We start from the raw sequence: 19,232 nt of genomic DNA, 5'->3' as shown, positions 1-19,232 counted from the left end.
CTTGACGGAACAGTGCACCGTCTTCCAGAAAGACGGTCCGCAGTTCTAGGGTTAACCACAGTAGTACGTACATGTTTGAAGGTTTGTTTAGAAATAGGGGAGGTACATTCAGGGAAACAGGCTGGACTAGGTAGCAGTGATGAGAGTACAGGGAGCTGGAAGTCATGTTAGGTTTTGATTGCTGTAAAGAGGTGTTCACTTTTGTTAATGATTGATCCTGCCAATTTAGTGATCTCATGGCATTTAACACAAAGGATTTGTCGTAGGTACGACATCGTAACTTGTGTAAAACCTTCAATTATTATGTTTAATATATTTTAATTATATTTTATTAAATGCTACTTTTGGAATAGTAAAACTAAAAATCACTGGTCAAAGAAGTCCAAGAAGATTTAAATGAATTAGGCTTGACAATTCAATAAATTGAAAACAGAGAAGAGAAGAGAAGAGAAGAGGATCCTGAGAAATAACGACGTTAGACTTAAACTGAAGACCTATACACTCAAACAGTACAACATAACTGACAAAGAATGGGCAGCCATGTCAGAGAGAATGAGTAACCGTTCATGAGACTTGGCTGTATATAGATTGATTTCAGTGCTCCAATGTGGGCATAAAATATTTTTTTTTTTTTTTTTTTTTTATGTTAAATTATCTTTTATTAAATGTTAAACATGACTAATACATGGTTTCCCTGTAAATATGTATTATTAAATTTGTATAACCTCAAATACGTATTGTGTATAAGTTTAACCTCAAAATCTATATAGTCGAAAGCGGTAGAAAACTCTCTAATTTGGTATATATGAAGGGTTCTGGAAACTTACTGTTAGGTTTATTATCCAGGTACGTGTAGAGACATTAGGAATGTTGTAGAGATTTCTATGTGTATTGGTAAACGGTGGTGAAGTTTCTAGCTGGATCCATTACTGGAGTACTCCATTCGACTACCTGGTCAATCGATGTTTCGAGTGTGTTCCATTAGAGTGTTGTAAGAACCCTTTCAGAGATAGACAATACTAGACAGTGGATCGAACAGTATATATATCGAGCCGTCAGTCAGTGAGGCGGTGAGTTCAAGAGAGCGTATGTTATAGTGCGCGAGTCAGTGTTATTGATATCTGTACTTGTCAGAATAGACTTCAGGGTACTCCGCTATTAAGTGTTGTAGTGTTACTTGCTATTGTGTATAATTGTGTATTGTGACTTACAGTGACAATAAAGTAATTTACACAATGAAGTGAACATGTTCTTGTGTGATATTTATTTCCGTCAAATAAAGTCACATTTGAGAACAATACATTCCCCAGCCATTATTTGTGACCTGACCATGCAGTTTGAAAACAATGATCCAGACCAGTCTACCTCTCTTCAAAGGGAAAAGCAAGCCATTTACGATGAGTGTGAAAATGACTGTAACACCAAATTCTCCCAACAGTATGGAACCCAGTAGTTTGAGTTATATGGCTTTTATTTTGGATCGAGAGGATCAGTTCAGATACTGTCCTTAAGTTTTTCAAGAAATTTCATCTGAAAGAGAAAAAATTGATAACCATTTGCTGACACATACCGGTTGATTCAGTAAAGATTATCAATCACCACATTGGTGAGAATTGTAATATTTTATGCAACAAAAACTCCACGGTCCCTTTTGAGCTAAACTTCATGAAAAAATAACGCTATTGTTATTTGTTATAACTCATTGGTCATCATCGTCATCATCATTTCCCCTTTTCCAGCTGACAGTGGTTGCAGGCAAATACGGTTCCTCTCCACTCCGTCTTGTCTCTCCACTATTTCTCATCTAACACCGTGTTCCAGTCGAGGTTCCATTGTCCTATGCTGTTCTTCACGGAGTTCATCCATCATAATCTTGGTCTTCCTTATCCTCTCTTCCCTGTCATCTGTCTTTTCAGTGCTTTTCTTGGCAGTCTTTCTTCTTTCATCTGCTTGACATGTCCAAACCACCCCAATCTGTTCTATTCCGGTTTGTAATTTAGTTTTTGCACATCTAGCTCTTTTCATATGTCTCCATTTCTCACTCTTTTCCTCCTTGTCTTCCATACCATATTCCTTGGGAATTTCATTTCAGTTGCCTGTTCTCTACTCTCATCTCTGCGAGTCATTGTTCAGGTTTCTGCTGCATATGTTGTACTCATTAGTATGTTGTCTACTACTGCAGCATGGAGCAACTTCAGTCTGTTCAGTCTTTTCAATGAAACCACATTACCAGCACCTGGCCATCACTCACTACAGCAAAATCAGAGAAGCCATAGAAATTCAAAAATACTGAACAACTTCAATAGAGATGAGGGATCACTGCTATCTAATGTCTCGAAACTAGCACTAAAATCTAAGAACAACACTGCAATACCCCAGAGGGCAGCACTTTCACTGTGCAGTCCAGCTGATGAGTATAAATATAACAACATTCTGCCAAAAATTGGATGGCACTTCTCCTGTCTCATACATCTTACACACTAGATGGCTATCTTGCACATAATACAGATATGAAGTTTGGAAAGAGTTTCATAAGAGGGAAAGAATGGCCACATATATGATCCTTTTACCTGCTGTAAGGTGTTATATTAGAAATAATAATAATGTTATTTGCTTTACGTTCCACTAACTACTTTTTAAGGTCTTCGGAGACGCCAAGGTGCTGGAATTTAGTCCCGCAGGAGTTCTTTTACGTGCCAGTAAATCTACCGACACCGGGCTGTTGTATTTGAGCACCTTCAGTTATATTAGAAAGATAAAGTAATAATATAAACAGTTGTAGGCAAACTGCATTGTTGTTATGCCAATTTGCAAAATCAGTGCTGATATGCAGGGAATCAGTCACTTGCAGCAGAACATGAGTCCCACAGATAACGTATGTTTGCTCCATTATTTCAAGAGAAGTAATGAAAATGGGAATGTGTGGTCAGTTAAAAAAAGGAAAAACCGGGCAAGTTTGCCGTGTGGTTAGGGGCTCGCAGCTGTGAGCTTGCACCCAGGAGATAGTGGATTCAAACCCCACTGTCAGCAGCCCTGAAGATGGTTTTCTGTGGTTTCCCATTTTCACACCACCTTAATTAAGGCCATGGCAGCTTCCTTCTCATTCCTAGGCCTTTCCTATCCCCTCGTCGCCATAAGACCTATCTGTGTCGGTGCAACATAAAGCAAATAGAAAAAGAAAAGGAAAATATCTATGATAACAAGGAAAGAAAACCCTTGGAAAAGGAGTTTCGAGCAATGTTTCCAAACCATTTTGTAAGTACCACCTCCCCAGTTCTATTTTTTTAAGTATCACCCATAACTAAATCCTAAATATAATATGGAAAAATTAACTTTTACAGACTGAATCATATTCTGAAAAGTAGTATCCCATTCATGGAATTGCATCCTGATATTCTATGTTCAGTATTGATTATTGTCTTTTTATTAGCAAAAAATAGCCACTTCTCAGCTCTACAACACAAATTCATTATACAACCCTTATTGGACTAAGAAGCAAGTAGAAACAGACTGATGCAGTCACTAACTGCAGTTTGCATGGCTACTGTTGGATGGCACATTCCAAGGAGTTTGAGACAGGGAGCAGAGCAAAAAAATTCCTACTTTGCTAATATTCTCCACCATGCTATGGTCACGATGTGCATACCAGTTCAACTGATGTGGAACACAGTTGAAATCTTTCTTGAGATCAAGAATAGCAATATGATGTGGTAGTCATTTCTCTTGATATTTCTCCATAAGTATTCAAGCTGCAAAGATAGTGTCTGTTGTTCCAGCTCCAAAACAAAGCCTTACAGGTTGCTACTAATTTTGGTGATTTTGTGCAGGCACCGGTTGAGGATTCTCTCAAAGATCTTCATGGTGTGCTACAAATGCAGACTGGGTGGTAGTTAGAGCACATGGTCACCTTTCGTTTTGAAAATTTGTAATACTTAGTGCCCATTCAAAGAGGTCATAGCCAGAGATTATTACTGTATTGAAAAAGCCGGTCAACTTACTAATCACAGTGTCTTGTATTTCCTTTAACATACAGAAGTCAGCAGGCAGGTCATCCAGTCCTGTACCTGTCCTTTGATCTTTGTCCTTTATGTACACATACTGCTCGATATCCTGCGTTGATCTGGTTTGTGCTTTAGTGAGCTGATAGATATTGTTCTCACCTTCCTTCGTGTCTAGCATCATGTAGATCATGTAGAACATGGCGCACATTACACAGCACAAGTAAATGAGCTCTTCATTTCACCTGCCACATCAGCAAGTAAACCATCATCTTATACTCAAAGGTGTGATAGTGTATCATTTTACAGTAATTGTCAGGTTGAACAATAGTGAAGTACTGTGACACTGAAGGCCGTGAATGAACGTCTGACGATGTTCCAAAAACAGATGTCTGACATTCAAGTTCTCTTTGAGCAAGCCATGGCTACTGGTGCAGCAAGTGCAACATTCTAACCAGCCTTGCATCACACTATGAGGCCTTCTGAGAAATTATATCTGCTGAACTAGGTGACATGAAGAAGGAGGCAGGCTACCTACAAGAACATCTAGATTGGCAGGATAATCAACTTGATGAGGCAGAACAATACAGCAGAAGGAACTGCCTCCTCCTTTACGGTGTAAGTGAGACCCCAAGCGAGGGCACCTATGCTGTGGTGTTAGAAACTTTGAAAAGCAAGCTGAATGTTCAATTGCCTATGGACAGCATAAATCCCGGTGTCACAGACTGGGCCATATGAAGAGGATGGCAGCTGAGTTGGTGTCTGCAGGGCATAGACCTGTTATTATTAAATTCCTCAGGTACCATAAATGAGACCGCAATTGGTGTGCCAAGCGAGCTCTGAAAGGTACCAAGCCGCTCATCACGGAACCCCTGACGTTCACACAGAAGGAAGTTCTAAATAAAGCACAAGACTTCTGGGGCATGCACTAGGTTTCAATGCAGGGTTGCTGCATTATTCTAGATGGTTGAAAGAAGCTGGAAATAAATACACCTTGTGAACTGAACTCTCACTTCAGGCGTCTAGGTGGATTATCGGAGGGATAAACCATTGTGACGTGTCTTCACAATATTATTGTTTTTAGTAGGTTTATTATGTGTGTGTTTGTGTACGATTGTGATATGTTAACCTGTCAGTGGTCCACTTTATCAGGATATTCAGGTAAGATTTCTGTGTTAGTTCAAGCATGTCTGTTAGCCAGCTAATTAAGGGACCACCCTCTGATAGTAACCATAGCTCTAACAATAGCACTCCATCCCAACCAATTAATGCCGGTAACCTTCTGAAACAAGAACTTTCACTGTATCCTCACACTCTACAGTGTTGTCATTTGAACAGCCTGAGCTTACTCGCACACATGGATGAATTTAAGGGTATATTTAACGAAAACTGGGTCCATGTGTTAGGTATCAGTGAAAGTTGGTTGTCTCTTTCAGTTCCAAATACAGTGAAACTCGGTTAAGAAGTTCCCGCATAAGAAGTTTTCCCCGCCTAAGAAGTGTGATATTCTTGGTCCCTTGATCAGTTGCATTAAGACATATGTATATTTTTCCCGTTTAAAGTGTTCTGTTGTAAATATATTTCCCGCTTAAACAGTTCAGATTTTAGAGCCCCTTGAGATAGAAAACGTCCGCTCAAAGCAGCCCGTGGTTAGAACCCTCCAGTCTCCGCGCAAGTTGCACCCTGTGTTAGACCGTGCGCGCGCTCGCGGTGTGTGTCTGGTGTCACGGAACATGTGCGGGCCTGCCACGGCCATATGACGTCGCGCTATGACAACACGGACAGCAGATGCTCACTCTCGACTTGTGGAATCGAATCGAACCCATCAGTCAAAATTTCCACTCCACCGTTCCATCTAGCGGAATAAAATCGAACGGGATTCTACGTAAGAAACATAAAGTACACAATGAATGATCTGATAAAACTTTAATGCAGTAATTTGCGGGCCGCGACAGGGTGAAGTCATTAATCGAGGTGGCCTAAACATTAATTAAAAACCGTAAAGTGCATTTGCCCACAACATTACTGTTAACCTACCACAAAACTGAATATTCTAACCTGTCTGATTTTTCATTCCCTTGCTTATTTCCTTCCAGGCATTCTGTCTTACGTTGTTGCAATACTTGTGGGCCTTGCCGTAGAGGAAATTACGTTTTTGAACTAAACTGATAAGATTTTCCGTGTCTATTATTAGTGAGATGAATAAAAACAACTTCGCGACTCTATGCAGGAAACAGCCGATTTGCCAGCAGCCAGCTGATACACATGCCGCCAAACAGCCGACCGAAAGATCCCGATCGTGTACGAAGTTGAACGAATGTTGACAGACAACTGGGTGTTGAGGGAGGCACACATAGGCATTGCAATACCACGTGTTGGCATAAAATTGAAAGTTATTTTTAATTTTACCTTTATACGAGCTAAACATTGTATTATCGTGTTACTCGTAATTATTACATCACATTATTAGAACGTAGCACAAGGATGAGGGGACATGAAATAAAATTCTCGCGGGGAAAGAAACTGTTTACGTTTAGATGTGCTAGCGTTGCTACTGCACCTTTATCTCTCCCACGTAATACCCCGGATACATTTCCATGCACTAATTTCTACCAACTTCGAACCTGTGTTTCTTTTCTTCATTACCTATAGCATGAAGAGGATTGAAGCGGGAAAATAAACTCAATACTGGCTTGGCCATGCGGTACTTGTGAAACAGCCAGAAACTACGCCCGTTGCCGTGACAACCAGTAGGAATGCAGGGGCGATTTAGGCCTAGGTTCTAAGAATCTCTTAAGAGTAAGTTGCTAGATTTCCCATTTGCTGCCGTTATCCTTGAAGCAGGTGTCAGGGGTGTGAGGAAGATAGAAAGCACATGCTAACAAACTAGTACACGTCTTGTCTTTGCTTCCTGTAAGCCTAAGCTACGGATTGCCAAGCATAGTGTAGCGTCGTAATTAGTATGAATAGGAGTAGGTGAAGTTAGTTGTACTTGTAATGTCAACGTACAAGCTTTCTTTTAAAAGTGAAAATGAGCGCAACTCAGAGGAAAGAGTTCAAGCGAAAGGCACTAACAATAAAAGACCAAGTGGAGATTATAAGGAAAGTGGCGTCGTCTACACTTTCTCGTGTTGCTTTGGCAAAGGAGCTGGGGATGCCGCCGTCTACTTTGAACGATATTATAGCGAAGAAAGAAGAGATATCTGCTTCTGCAGGGAATACTTCAGCAAATTGTAAGGAAGTTAAATCTGAAAAGTACGATGAAATAGAACAAGTTCTGCTAATATGGTTTAAACAACAGCGAAGTTTAAACATACCTTTCAGTGGGACTATTGTGCAGGAGAAAGCCTCATGCAAATTAAGGGTACCTTTTACCGCGTCGAGCGGGTGGCTGGAACGCTTTAAAAATCGAGCCGGCATCGTTTACAATGCCGGCCCCGTGGTGTAGGGGTAGCGTGCCTGCCTCTTACACGGAGGCCCCGGGTTCGATTCCCGGCCAGGTCTGGGATTTTTACCTGGACCTGGTTCGAGGTCCACTCAGCCTACGTGATTAGAATTGAGAAACTATCTGACGGTGAGATAGCGGCCCCGGTCTAGAAAGCCAAGAATAACGGCCGAGAGGATTCGTCGTGCTGACCACATGACATCTCGTAATCTGCAGGCCTTCGGGCTGAGCAGCGGTCGCTTGGTAGGCCAAGGCCCTTCAAGGGCTGTAGTGCCATGGGGTTTTTGGTTTTTGCTTACAAAACAATTTGTTGCGAAGCAGAGAGTGTAAGTTCGGAGGGAAGGGAAGTGTGGAAGGACATGGTTCTGCCTGCTAAAATAATCAAACCTTGCAACGTTTTTATATAACTTAATATGTTCCCTTCTCTTATCAAATATATTTATAATATGGTATGTTCAATTATTTTACTTTATCTCTAAAAATATTGTCATGATAATCAAATTTTTATATTGTGGCTTTCTGTAAGCAGCTCTTATATATCGGCCTATTTCGGTATTGTTCACAAACAAGGAAATCTGTTGGCTGTGTGTTTCACAGTACAGAATAAGTTTTTGGGCATTACCCCTTTTAAGAAGTTTCCTGCTTAAGAAGTTTTTTTTTGCAGTCCCTTGAAAAACTTCTTAACAGAGTTTCACTGTAGTATGATTAACCTTGATGGCTATAATCTCCATCGTCATGAGCCCACCAACAAGAGGGCTGGAGGTCTCGCTCTTTATTGTAGAGACGACCTCAAGAGCCGTGTCATTTGCACCTCATCAACCAGTGAGATACTGAGGGCAGAATTCATGTTTGTTGAAGTAATTGCAAAGGGACAGAATATACTTATTGGAGTAGCTTATCGACCACCTAAAATATAATACCAATATAAATGGTCCATTATTGGACACTCAAATTGCCAAATTTGAGACGTATCTCCTTAATTTTCTATCAGCATATGAACATGTTATAATATTAGGAGACTTTATCACTAATTTATTATCAAGACCAATGACACTAAGAAATTGATAATAATGTCCTGGAAACTTAATCCATAGCTAAACTCTGAAGTTAAAAACATATGTCTCAGCGTGCTCTTTTTGGACAAATATACTGAGCTGAACACGTATTTCACCGAAGACAGGATTCAGTCTAATCCGCTCAACGGACAACATACATATAACAGCCCATCACCTGTCCCTCAAAATCGCCCCTGCTTTACATTTCGTACAATCAGCACTAATGAAATTAAAGTCCTGTACTCTATTAAATCCAGGGCGAGTGGAGTCGATATTCCCATCACTTTTATACACAATATTATTGGTGCTGTTCTCCCCATTCTCACCCATATTTTCAATTATTATCTGAAGAATGGCACACTGCCAACAATTTGGAAGTTAGCTAATGTAATCCCACTTCCTAAGAACTCAGATTTGAAACTCCTATCAATCACTACTGATCTGCATTTAGGGCAGGCGCCCAGGTGGCAGATTCCCTATGTGTTGTTTTCACAGCCTTTTCTTAAATGATAGCAAAGAAGTTGGAAATTTATTGAACATCTCCGATGGTATGTTATTCCAATCCTTAACTCCCCTTCCTATAAACGAATATTTGCCCCAAGTTGTCCTTGAATTCCAACTTTATCTTCATATTGTGATCTTTCCTACTTTTAAAGACACCACTCAAAATTATTCGTCTACTGATGTCCTCCCACGCAATCTCTCCACTGACAGCTCGGAACATACCACTTAGTTGAGCAGCTCGTCTCCTTTCTCCCAAGTCTTCCCAGCCCAAACTTTGCAACATTTTTATATCGCTACTCTTTTGTCGGAAATCACCCAGAACAAATCGAGCTGCTTTTCTTTGGATTTTTTCCAGTTCTTGAATCAAGTAATCCTGTTGAGGGTCCCATACACTGGAACCATACTCTAGTTAGGGTCTTACCAGAGACTTACATGCCCTCTCCTTTACATCCTTACTACAACCCCTAAATTCCCTCATAACCATGTGCAGAGATCTGTACCCTTTATTAACAATCATATTAATGTGATTACCCCAAGGAAGGTCTTTCCTTATATTAGTACCTAGGTATTTACAATGATCCCCAAAGGAAATTTTCACCCCATCAACACAGTAATTAAAACTGAGAGGACTTTTCCTATTTTTGAAACCTACAACCTGACTTTTAACCCCGTTTATCATCATACCATTGCCCACCGTCCATCTCACAACACTATCAAGGTCATTTTACAGTTGCTCACAATCTTGTAACGTATTTATTACTCTGTACAGAATAACATCATCTGCAAAAAGCCTTATCTCTGATTCCACTTCTTTACACATATCATTGATACGTTTAAGAATATAAAGGTCCAATAATACTGCCTTGAGTAATTCCCCATTTAATTATTACAGGGACAGGTAAAGCTTCGCCTACTCTAATCCTCTGGTTTTTTTTCTAGAAACAGAGCCACCCATTCAGTTGCACTCATCTTTGCCAGTAGTCTCCAATGCCTTAGACAGGTCACTCGCAATACAATCCAGTTGACCTGAATCCAGGATATCTGCTATATCTTGCTGGAATCCTACAAATTGAGCGTCAGTGGAATAACTTTTCCTAAACCCAAACTGCTTTCTATCAAACCAGTTATTAATTTTGCAAACATGTCTTATATAATCAGAAAGAATGCTTTCCCAAAGATTATATGCAATGCATGTCAAACTGATTGGCCTGTAATTTTCAGCTTTATGTCTATCACCCTTTCCTTTATACACAGGGGCTACTATAGCAATTCTCCATTCATTTGGTATAGTTTGGTATAGTTCCTTCATACAAACAATAATCAAATAAGTACTTCAGATATGGTACTATATCACAACCCATTGCCTTTAGTATATCCCCTGAAACCATATCAATTCCAGCTGCTTTTCTAGTTTTCAACTTTTGTATCTTACTGTAAATGTCATTGCTGTCATAGGTAAATTTTTATACTTCTTTAGTATTATTCACCTCCTCTATCTGGACATTATGCTTGTAACCAACAATCTTTACATACTGCTGACTGAATACTTCTGCCTTTTGAAGATCCTCGCCTACACACTCCCCTTGTTCATTAATGATTCCTGGAATATCTGTCTTGGAACCTGTTTTTGCCTTAAAGTACCTGTACGTACTCTTCCATTTTTCACTAAAATTTGTACGGCCGCTAATTATGCTTACCATCATGTTATCCTTAGCTGAATTCTTTGTTAGATTCAGTTTCCTAGAAAGTTCCTATCTGATTACCATCAAATTTATATTCTTGCCCTGTCCAAATCACTAGAATGTTTGGTACATGTTCAAATGCAGGAATACCAGAACTCTCACTCCCTTCTGGATTTGCTGCAGTCTGCTATTACAATCGGATAATTCTCTCTTTGGCCTTTTCCAGGTTAATAAATCCTGGTGAAGAAGTACTGTTCACATGGTCTAACCCCTGTGGTCCACGACAATTGGAATGGTGTCCTGGTGTGGATAAGGATGTGTGCAAGTTGTGTCAGGTACATTGCCATTCTTTGTCATTCTACATTATAATTATGGCCTTAGGAAGAAATATACAAACATGTATCTGATATTTTCTTGTCGTTGGCATTTTTGTACTCTCTGATTGAGAATCTGAAAAAAATACAATGTAGAAGTCTGTTATAGCGAGAATTCATAACAGCGAAAAATTTAAAGATAAAAATTTCATGATGTTCCATATTGAACTGTATCACAATTAAATTCAAATAACAAGTAACGTAGTATTGGATAGGTTGAAATACGTTTATTTGTTATTTCAATTTAATAGCAAAAAATTTACTTGCTATAACAAATTGTTGTTATATCCTATTTTTTTTTAAGTCAAGAAAACCATCATACACATTAAAATCAGTATGAAACAACAATCAATTTGTTAAAAACTTGCATTTTCATGGATAAGATCACACTATGGCTTACTTGTTTGCTATTTATCTTCTATTAACATCTTTGTTTTTCTCTCTTTTTCTTTTCCGCATTGAACTGTGTATTGTAATATCAATTACGGTTCAGATCATTATAACATTTAAATTTATACCTTACGCCATCTCAAGAACTACCTGAGCTCTTGTCTTCAAGAAATCACACGCTGTCTAAATGCGTTTCTCAATTGTTTTAATATTGCACATTTTAACTTTTTTCTTTTCACAGTTGTTTTTTTATGTCAACTGTTCTGCATCTCCAAACTTCAAGAATCTGACATACAAGATTCTGTAAACATTAATATATATTTCTATCGTCAAGCATATTGAACTGTACTATACGATTTCTTGCCTAGCAGCATTTGCAGGCTTGATCCTTGAACTATTTAATTTTTCATCGAGTTTTCATAAACATTTGGAAGCACAGTGCCGGTCAGCACATATGTTTTGCTGCTCTCCAAGAACTTGCTTCTTGCTTCTTTTATGTGATTGATCCTCGACTTCTTCAGGATTTTGGGAACCTTCACCGTGCAGTGCTAACCCCTAAAGTGTTACAGTGCTTCATGAACTGCAACTGGTGAAAGATTTATACATCACCTATTGTTTTCCTGTGCATTGTTCTTTATATTTTAAGTGATCAGCTGATGATGACCCGGAACAGTGGTTGAAACCGGTACCACTTGTAATCAGCTAGGAATGTAACATTACATTTCTAATTCTACTTGTATTGAAAAGGTTGAACCATTATGTATCTTATTTCAATTTAATTGTGAACTCAGTTTGGTACGGAATATAATGAAATTCTTATCTTTAAATACATGTGTACTGTTATTCTGTATTATGAAACATGATTGTGACAGTTTCTTCAGTTACATAGTGTCAACAAGGGAGGAGAAGTATATATCTTCAAGATTGTCACATCCCTCCTCCTCCTCCTCCCCCCCCCCCCCTTAGGAACTGGGTCACATAAATTTTGCACATATAAAACAAAGTAATAAAGTAATAATCAAAATAACGAACCTGAAGGGACATACGTCAGCCAATAACACACCAATAAAAACATTTCAAATTTCAAAAACATACACATGGCTAGAAATAAAGATACACAGGATTACCTAGGAAGCGGGCCAGGAACCCTAAGGGGACTTGATCTTATGTGAAGTTGTAGGGAAAAAGATGTGAGAGCGTTTACCCTTCAGTTTACATTTACTGACAAAATAAGAAATTGAAACATATTTGGATAACAGCAATTATAAAATAAACATGATCAATAAAGAAACAAGATGGATCGAAATGCGAGGTTCCTGTCGATGATTCTCCAGAAAACCAAAATTGAAATAAAATATTATGATTACATTTAGGAAGGTGAGCATAACTTCAGCAATGAAATTCACAAGGAAAATTTAACAGGGAATATAAACATAATTACAACCACCTTACAAGACAAATAGAAAAAGAGCTTTACAGATTATTACCAATAATTTACAAAGTAAACGACAAAGGAATTTAAAATTTAACGCAGAGGCCTTTAGAGTTGCTGTCCTCCCCTAATACGCATCAGCGAGAGACACATAGCTCAACAGCCGTACACTAAATTGATACAGGACTACGGGAGGCAACCCTGGATGGAAAATCGAATTTTACATTACACAACTAGAAAGGTTAATAAAAGGGAATTGCCTAGCTGACGAGCTAAGGCATTATAAAACAAAACGGCGAAAACCAGGGTCTAAGGTAAACTCCGAAACAAATAAATTTACATATTAATATTTAATTATATTAATTAATTTACATATTAATTTAAGAAAAGAAAACATGCTTACCCTGAGGTGACTGGAGCCGCTGGCCGGATCACCCTCAAGGTGTGCCCGACCATGAGGACGTACGAAAGCCGAAGATGCGGACCAGAGCCCTGCTCCTACCAAGGAACCAAAGGCTGGAAATGGAGAAACACGCAACAGCCCATCAGGGAAGCTTAATACAATTCGACCTGAAATTTTCACCAATGAACATGGTCGTTATTTCGACCAATTAAGATGCATTGCCATATATGGGCATATGGACAACACATTCTAGAGGTTTTGATTGTGAAACGCAGCGATTCCATGATCGAAGCCTCCACGTGGCAAATACAGGGTGATACAAAAAGTTGTTTACCAGATTGCAAGTTGTAACAGTACAAATACAGGAGATCTCCAATACCAAAATGAATGTCTTTCTATCAACACTCAGAATGTTTAAATAGGCCTAAATATCAATGTCTTTCTTGTGAGTCCTAAACAATTCTTATTAATATTTTTTTAACACAAATTCACAACAACAAGAAAACAAATGTTTCATCAACTTCTTTGCAAATATCTTAGTTCTTGCAATGGCAATTTTACAAAAAATTTACATAATTCACACACACACACACACACACACACACACACACACACACACACACACAAAGCAAATATTTAATTGACTTCTTCAAAAATGTCTGAGAGTTCCTTAGTTTTTTCAATGGCGATTTCATAAAATTTTTAGCATAATGACAAGAATTAAATAATCCCATCCACATTATGCACTTCTCACCACCGGCGACAAAGATGAATCCTAAGAGTGATAATGTTGATAACTAATTGGTACTGGATGAACGCCAATATAAATCAAATCATCACCTGATCCAGGAGGATGCAGCCAGCAGAACAATGAGTCTGTTACTTCTCTTTATTTATTTTGTTGTTTAATTTCTCTTTCAGGAAAATAGTGTACTTATTTCTTTGTTTCTTTACTTTCTATGTCACTATAGGCAGATCATAATGAGATTTTAAAGAATGTGGAGGAATTGCTAGGATCCTCCAGAAATAAATGTACAGTATTTATAATGTTTTGATAATTTTATTTTTGTGAAAGGGTTAAGAAATCACAATTTGGGAGGAACGTCTTAAGAATATAACCATGTTTGAATGTTCCTAATTTCCTTTTCAATTCTTGAAACAAGCCATATTATGTGTACTATATTAAAACTGGCTTTGCTGTGGAGTATTATGAGGACAGAACTATATTAAAATGACATTGTTATAGATTTTTAAAATTTTAACACAAAAAAGAACTTTGGATATTTAGCGCAGGCAGCTAATATCCAAACATTAAAAAATTAATTAAAAATTCAAAATTAATATTAAATAACATAAAAATTATATAAATAGACTAGAAATAATATAAACTAGTGAAAGTAAAAAACTATTAAAATTAAAAAATGAAAGCAAGTCTTACAGCGGCAAATGTTGTGGTCCTTCTATAAACAGTTGTCTTGCTTTGCAGGTTGCCTACCTCTTTAGAAAAATATGCTCTTTTTAACTAGAAATGTATTATTTATTGTGAAAGGGGAATTCAATTCCAAGCAGAGAATTACTCATCTGTCTATGGTATTTGTTTATGATCTGCAAGCATACGAAATCCTGTCTCTTTCATATGCCACGTTACAAGACAGTGTTAATTAATGTTGTGTCTCTCTTTGTCATTGTTGAATTGTAATTATGGCACCTGTTTGTTGACTTGGGGTTGAAACCTCTTTCATATTCTTGATATTGTCCGGCTCCATGGCTAAATGGTTAGCGTCCTGGCCTTTGGTCTCAGGGGTCCCGGGTTTGATTCCCGGCAGGGTCGGGAATTTTAACCATCGTTGGTTAATTTTGCTGGCACAGGGGCTGGGTGTATGTGTCATCTTCAAAAGACCTGCACCTGGCGAGCCGAAAGTGTCCTCGGACACTCCCGGTACTAAAAGCCATATACCATTTCATTTCATTTCTTGAAGTTAATTAAGCTTTCTTTTCTTGCATTATAATAGTTTATATTAACACATAACCATTAACAAATAAATGAACGCAACTGAAAGTTATGTATAAAACAGATATGCGACATTAAATTCCCTGATGAATTTTCCGCAATTGTGTAACTTTATATTAACTTTCTTGGTGCCAGGCGGTAGTGCGAGCATCTGCCCTTTAAATTGCCAGAGCCAATCTGGTCGGCCGTTAACAATCCAGTCGGAAGTTGCCAGAGCCGATTACATCGGCCGGCTTAAAATTCTGTGATATACATAATTTTGAGGCAACCTATAGTAACGTGCATACTTTTGTTACAACCTGTAGTAAAGGGGCTACACATTATTGTGTGCCTGGCCTTGCTTTGGCAGTTCTAAGAGGGTGTTATACCTTTCACAAGAGTCGTTTCTTGTGTTTACAAATACCGCTAACCGATCAGTAAGAGATTGCTCCTTGCAGTGAGTGGATTTGTGACAGGGAAATGGTATGTTGTTCACATGATAATTTTTCAGCAGGTATTGATGACAATAAATTAATGCAGTATTTAGAACAGTGCGAAGTTAACATGGATGATTTATCGGATAGCGATAGGGAATTTAGTTCAGAGAGTAGCGACGAAATTATACCGGACACGTCCGCGGAATCACCGCAGCTAAAGAAGAGATGTTTAATTGTGTCTAACAGCACTAAAGCTACTCTGAATATGGTGGTAGATGAAACTAGAGATAACGAATATGATGATGATGTGTCTGGAGAACATTTTGTGGAAATTTGTCCCAATGAACCCGACAACATTCCTCAACCTCCTGTCTCCTTCAAGGAAGTTCTTGGATCTAAACATGCCCTACCGTCTGATTCTCCATCCATATCACACTTCAATTTACTTTTCACATACTCTCTGGTAAACCTTATAGTCACACATAGTCCTCTATCATTACCTAAATGCCAGTCTCCGTGGGCCAAGTGTAGCATGCCTGCCTCTCACCTGGAGGTAATGGGTTCGATTCCCACCGAGGTCAAGAATTTTCGCCTGGTCCTGAGGGTTGGTTCGAGGTTCACTCAATCTAAGTGACTCTAAGTGATTGCAATTGAGGAGATATCTAAGGGTGAGAGGGCGACTGCGGTCTGGAAAACCAAGAATAATTACTGAGAGGATCCGTCTCACTGACCATGATTCACCTCGTAAACTGCAGGTACCGAACTGAGCAGCGGTCGCTTAGTAGGTCAAAGAAAATCACGGCTTTAGTGCCATACATTTCGTAATTTCATAAAATCTGTTGTATTGTAAAATTATTTTTCTAATATATACTACAACCGAAAACGAGAAACTATTTTTTTCTGAAAACAAAAAAACTATAATATCAACTACTATTTTTTACTTATTTAATAATTCAGAATTATTTTAATAATGTGTTGTCCGCACGTAGAAAATTTGTTGACAGTATTTGCCAAACATCGATACATACACGCGAATTTTATTGGTGAGTAAAATTGTCTTGTTTTTATTAGTGACATATGTTCGAATTTTTATTTTTTACATTTTTATTTTTCTTGTTCAAATTAGTTATTCTATAGAATTGTATTTAGAAATACATTATACATAATTACGTATATTCTTTTGTATCGTAAATTATTTTTTCAAAGTAGATATTGAGAGAGAAAGTGCGAAAATAATTTTCTCTTCCTAAAAATAAACATTATCGACAACTATAAATCAACAATAAAACGTCTTTGACTCTTTATATCACTCCAAACCAGTTTCTCATTCTACGTAGTCGATATGATGTAGAAAATTTCATACCGCTATTTGCTGTACACCGGTAGATATACGCGAATTTTAAATTACATGTATTTCCACTGAAAACGGCCTGGCACTTTACAGTAGTAGAGTGGAGGCGGAGCTCTGGCCTCTTCCAGCTGATGGGGAGCGGCCGACCAGATCGGCTCTTGGCTCCAAGAGGGTTAATTGTATTTGTTATGCAATCTCTGTAATATTATAACCTGTATTTGAAATTTATATGACAGACTTGTAGATCAATTCATCATCATCATCATCATCATCATCATCATAGAACCTCTCCAGCATGCCAGGTAGGGTGGTATTGAACGAGCCTTTGCCATCGTTGTCTGTCCAGAAATGCCTTCTATCTCACCACTGACTCCCACTGACTCTTCTTTCCACATCATCTCTCAGTTGGTGTTGCTATCTCTTCCTAGCTATTCCTACTGTGCAACCTCACCAAGATATACATGGAGAAAACAATGCAAATGCACAAACAACAAAATGAAAACAAACACAATACTTACCGTGAGGGCAGTAGCACAAAATACGAAGTGTGGAGGGCAAAAACATGAAGGAGAAAGGCCAAGATCTTACATTAACGTTTGACAGGTTGCCATGCCAATATTACTAACTACTAAATAACAGACAAGATTAAATTTAAAATAAGGAATTTTACTTAATAAATTTAATATGAAAATAAATAAAATAAGTACAGTTAAATATATATTTTCTTTTTGAAAACAAGAACGCAATTAAAACCAAAGGGAGAAACACTATTTTATAATGAATTTTAAATTAAGATAAAATGAAGCTGATATCAACATAGGCTTCCTCAAAAATCAAAGTTGGAAAACTCATAAATGATACCATTAAATAAAACAGTCAATTACATTAACTTAATGTACAGAAAGATTAAAATATTAAAAAAAAAAAAATTGGCTGTAGCCAGAATGTTTGAACAATAAACACAAGGTAATTACTACATGGAAATTCATTTAAAAATAAAATAGTCTGACGATCATCAGTATGCAGGCCCACGACAATTAATACTGCTTAAAATTGAAATTTGCTACACTACCAAACAAGTAATAAGTCACACACAAAGGCACACACAAGGACACACGTACAAAGAAAATAATGGCTCCAACCGCGAATTAAAATTACATAAATAAACCAAACAAGATTAAATTATAATAAAAGAATAGTGGAAAGTAATCCCAACAAAATGAAGAATATCAAGGGGAAAATACTATAAACATTCCCACATAATAACAGAACACGGAAGCACACAACAGGAGCGACCATTTACCGACGCCAAGCCATCATCCCATAGTCATCAAAGCCCCAAAAATTTTAAACGTGTCCATCAGATAAGATTAGAGGAGAAGACCCATTACGTAATAATAACAAAGGCAAGGAATCCCAAACAATAAGTAGTATGTGACAAGAAAACGTTAAGAAAATGACAAATATTAAGTTAAATATCGACCAGCAAATTTTCAATTTTTCACAGACTTGACGTTATTAAAATTAATAATTAGTATTTATCCAGTAAGTGATAGTCGAAATTACATTAGCTTTTGTTAAACAGTTCGCCTACAGCTTAGATAATTTAGAATGAAAGGGGCCTTGGATTACACTAGGATACATACATGAGATGTCATTAATTAAAGTCCCGAACAATGCAAATAACGATCATATCCAAATAATTAGCCAGCAAGGCAATAGCAACACAGTTAGAAGGCAAATACAAACAACGAAGAAAAATTAGGGAGGAAAATCAAAATAAAATAACAGAATAATAATAATAATAGTAATAATAATAATAATAGTAATAATAATAATAATAATAATAATAATAATAATAATAATAATAATAATAATAATAATCACGACAATAATAATAATAATAAAAAACATCTCAAAGAATGAGTAGACAACAAAGTACGAACGACAACACAGTAAGTTTAAACAACTCACACAAAATACAACCTCATAGACGCATACCTAGCGATTCCAAATTCCCACATAATTTTGTTACCAGACGTTTACGGTTTTTAATTAACGAACCGACGTTTTGAAGAATGTGCTCCTTGGCTGTACGAGATCACTTGAATAATTTATAATTTCCAGTACTTACTTGAGTAGAGTTATCCAATACTAAGACTTACAACACA

At 37.5% G+C, this 19,232-nt stretch overlaps 1 protein-coding gene across 1 annotated transcript in view; it reads left to right on the top strand.

Moving 5' to 3' along the window:
* Nucleotides 1-19,232, top strand: part of LOC136885511 (intermembrane lipid transfer protein Vps13) — a 1,358,975-nt gene that overhangs the window by 1,121,350 nt on the left and 218,393 nt on the right. The window contains exon 51 of the mRNA XM_067158109.2: nucleotides 10,911-11,019. Coding sequence (XP_067014210.2) covers nucleotides 10,911-11,019 — 109 coding nt within the window. The remainder of the gene's footprint in view (nucleotides 1-10,910; nucleotides 11,020-19,232) is intronic.

This window comes from Anabrus simplex, chromosome 1 (assembly GCF_040414725.1).
Source record: "Anabrus simplex isolate iqAnaSimp1 chromosome 1, ASM4041472v1, whole genome shotgun sequence".
Classification (NCBI taxonomy): domain Eukaryota; kingdom Metazoa; phylum Arthropoda; class Insecta; order Orthoptera; family Tettigoniidae; genus Anabrus; species Anabrus simplex.
This window is presented reverse-complemented; position numbering and strand designations above follow the sequence as displayed.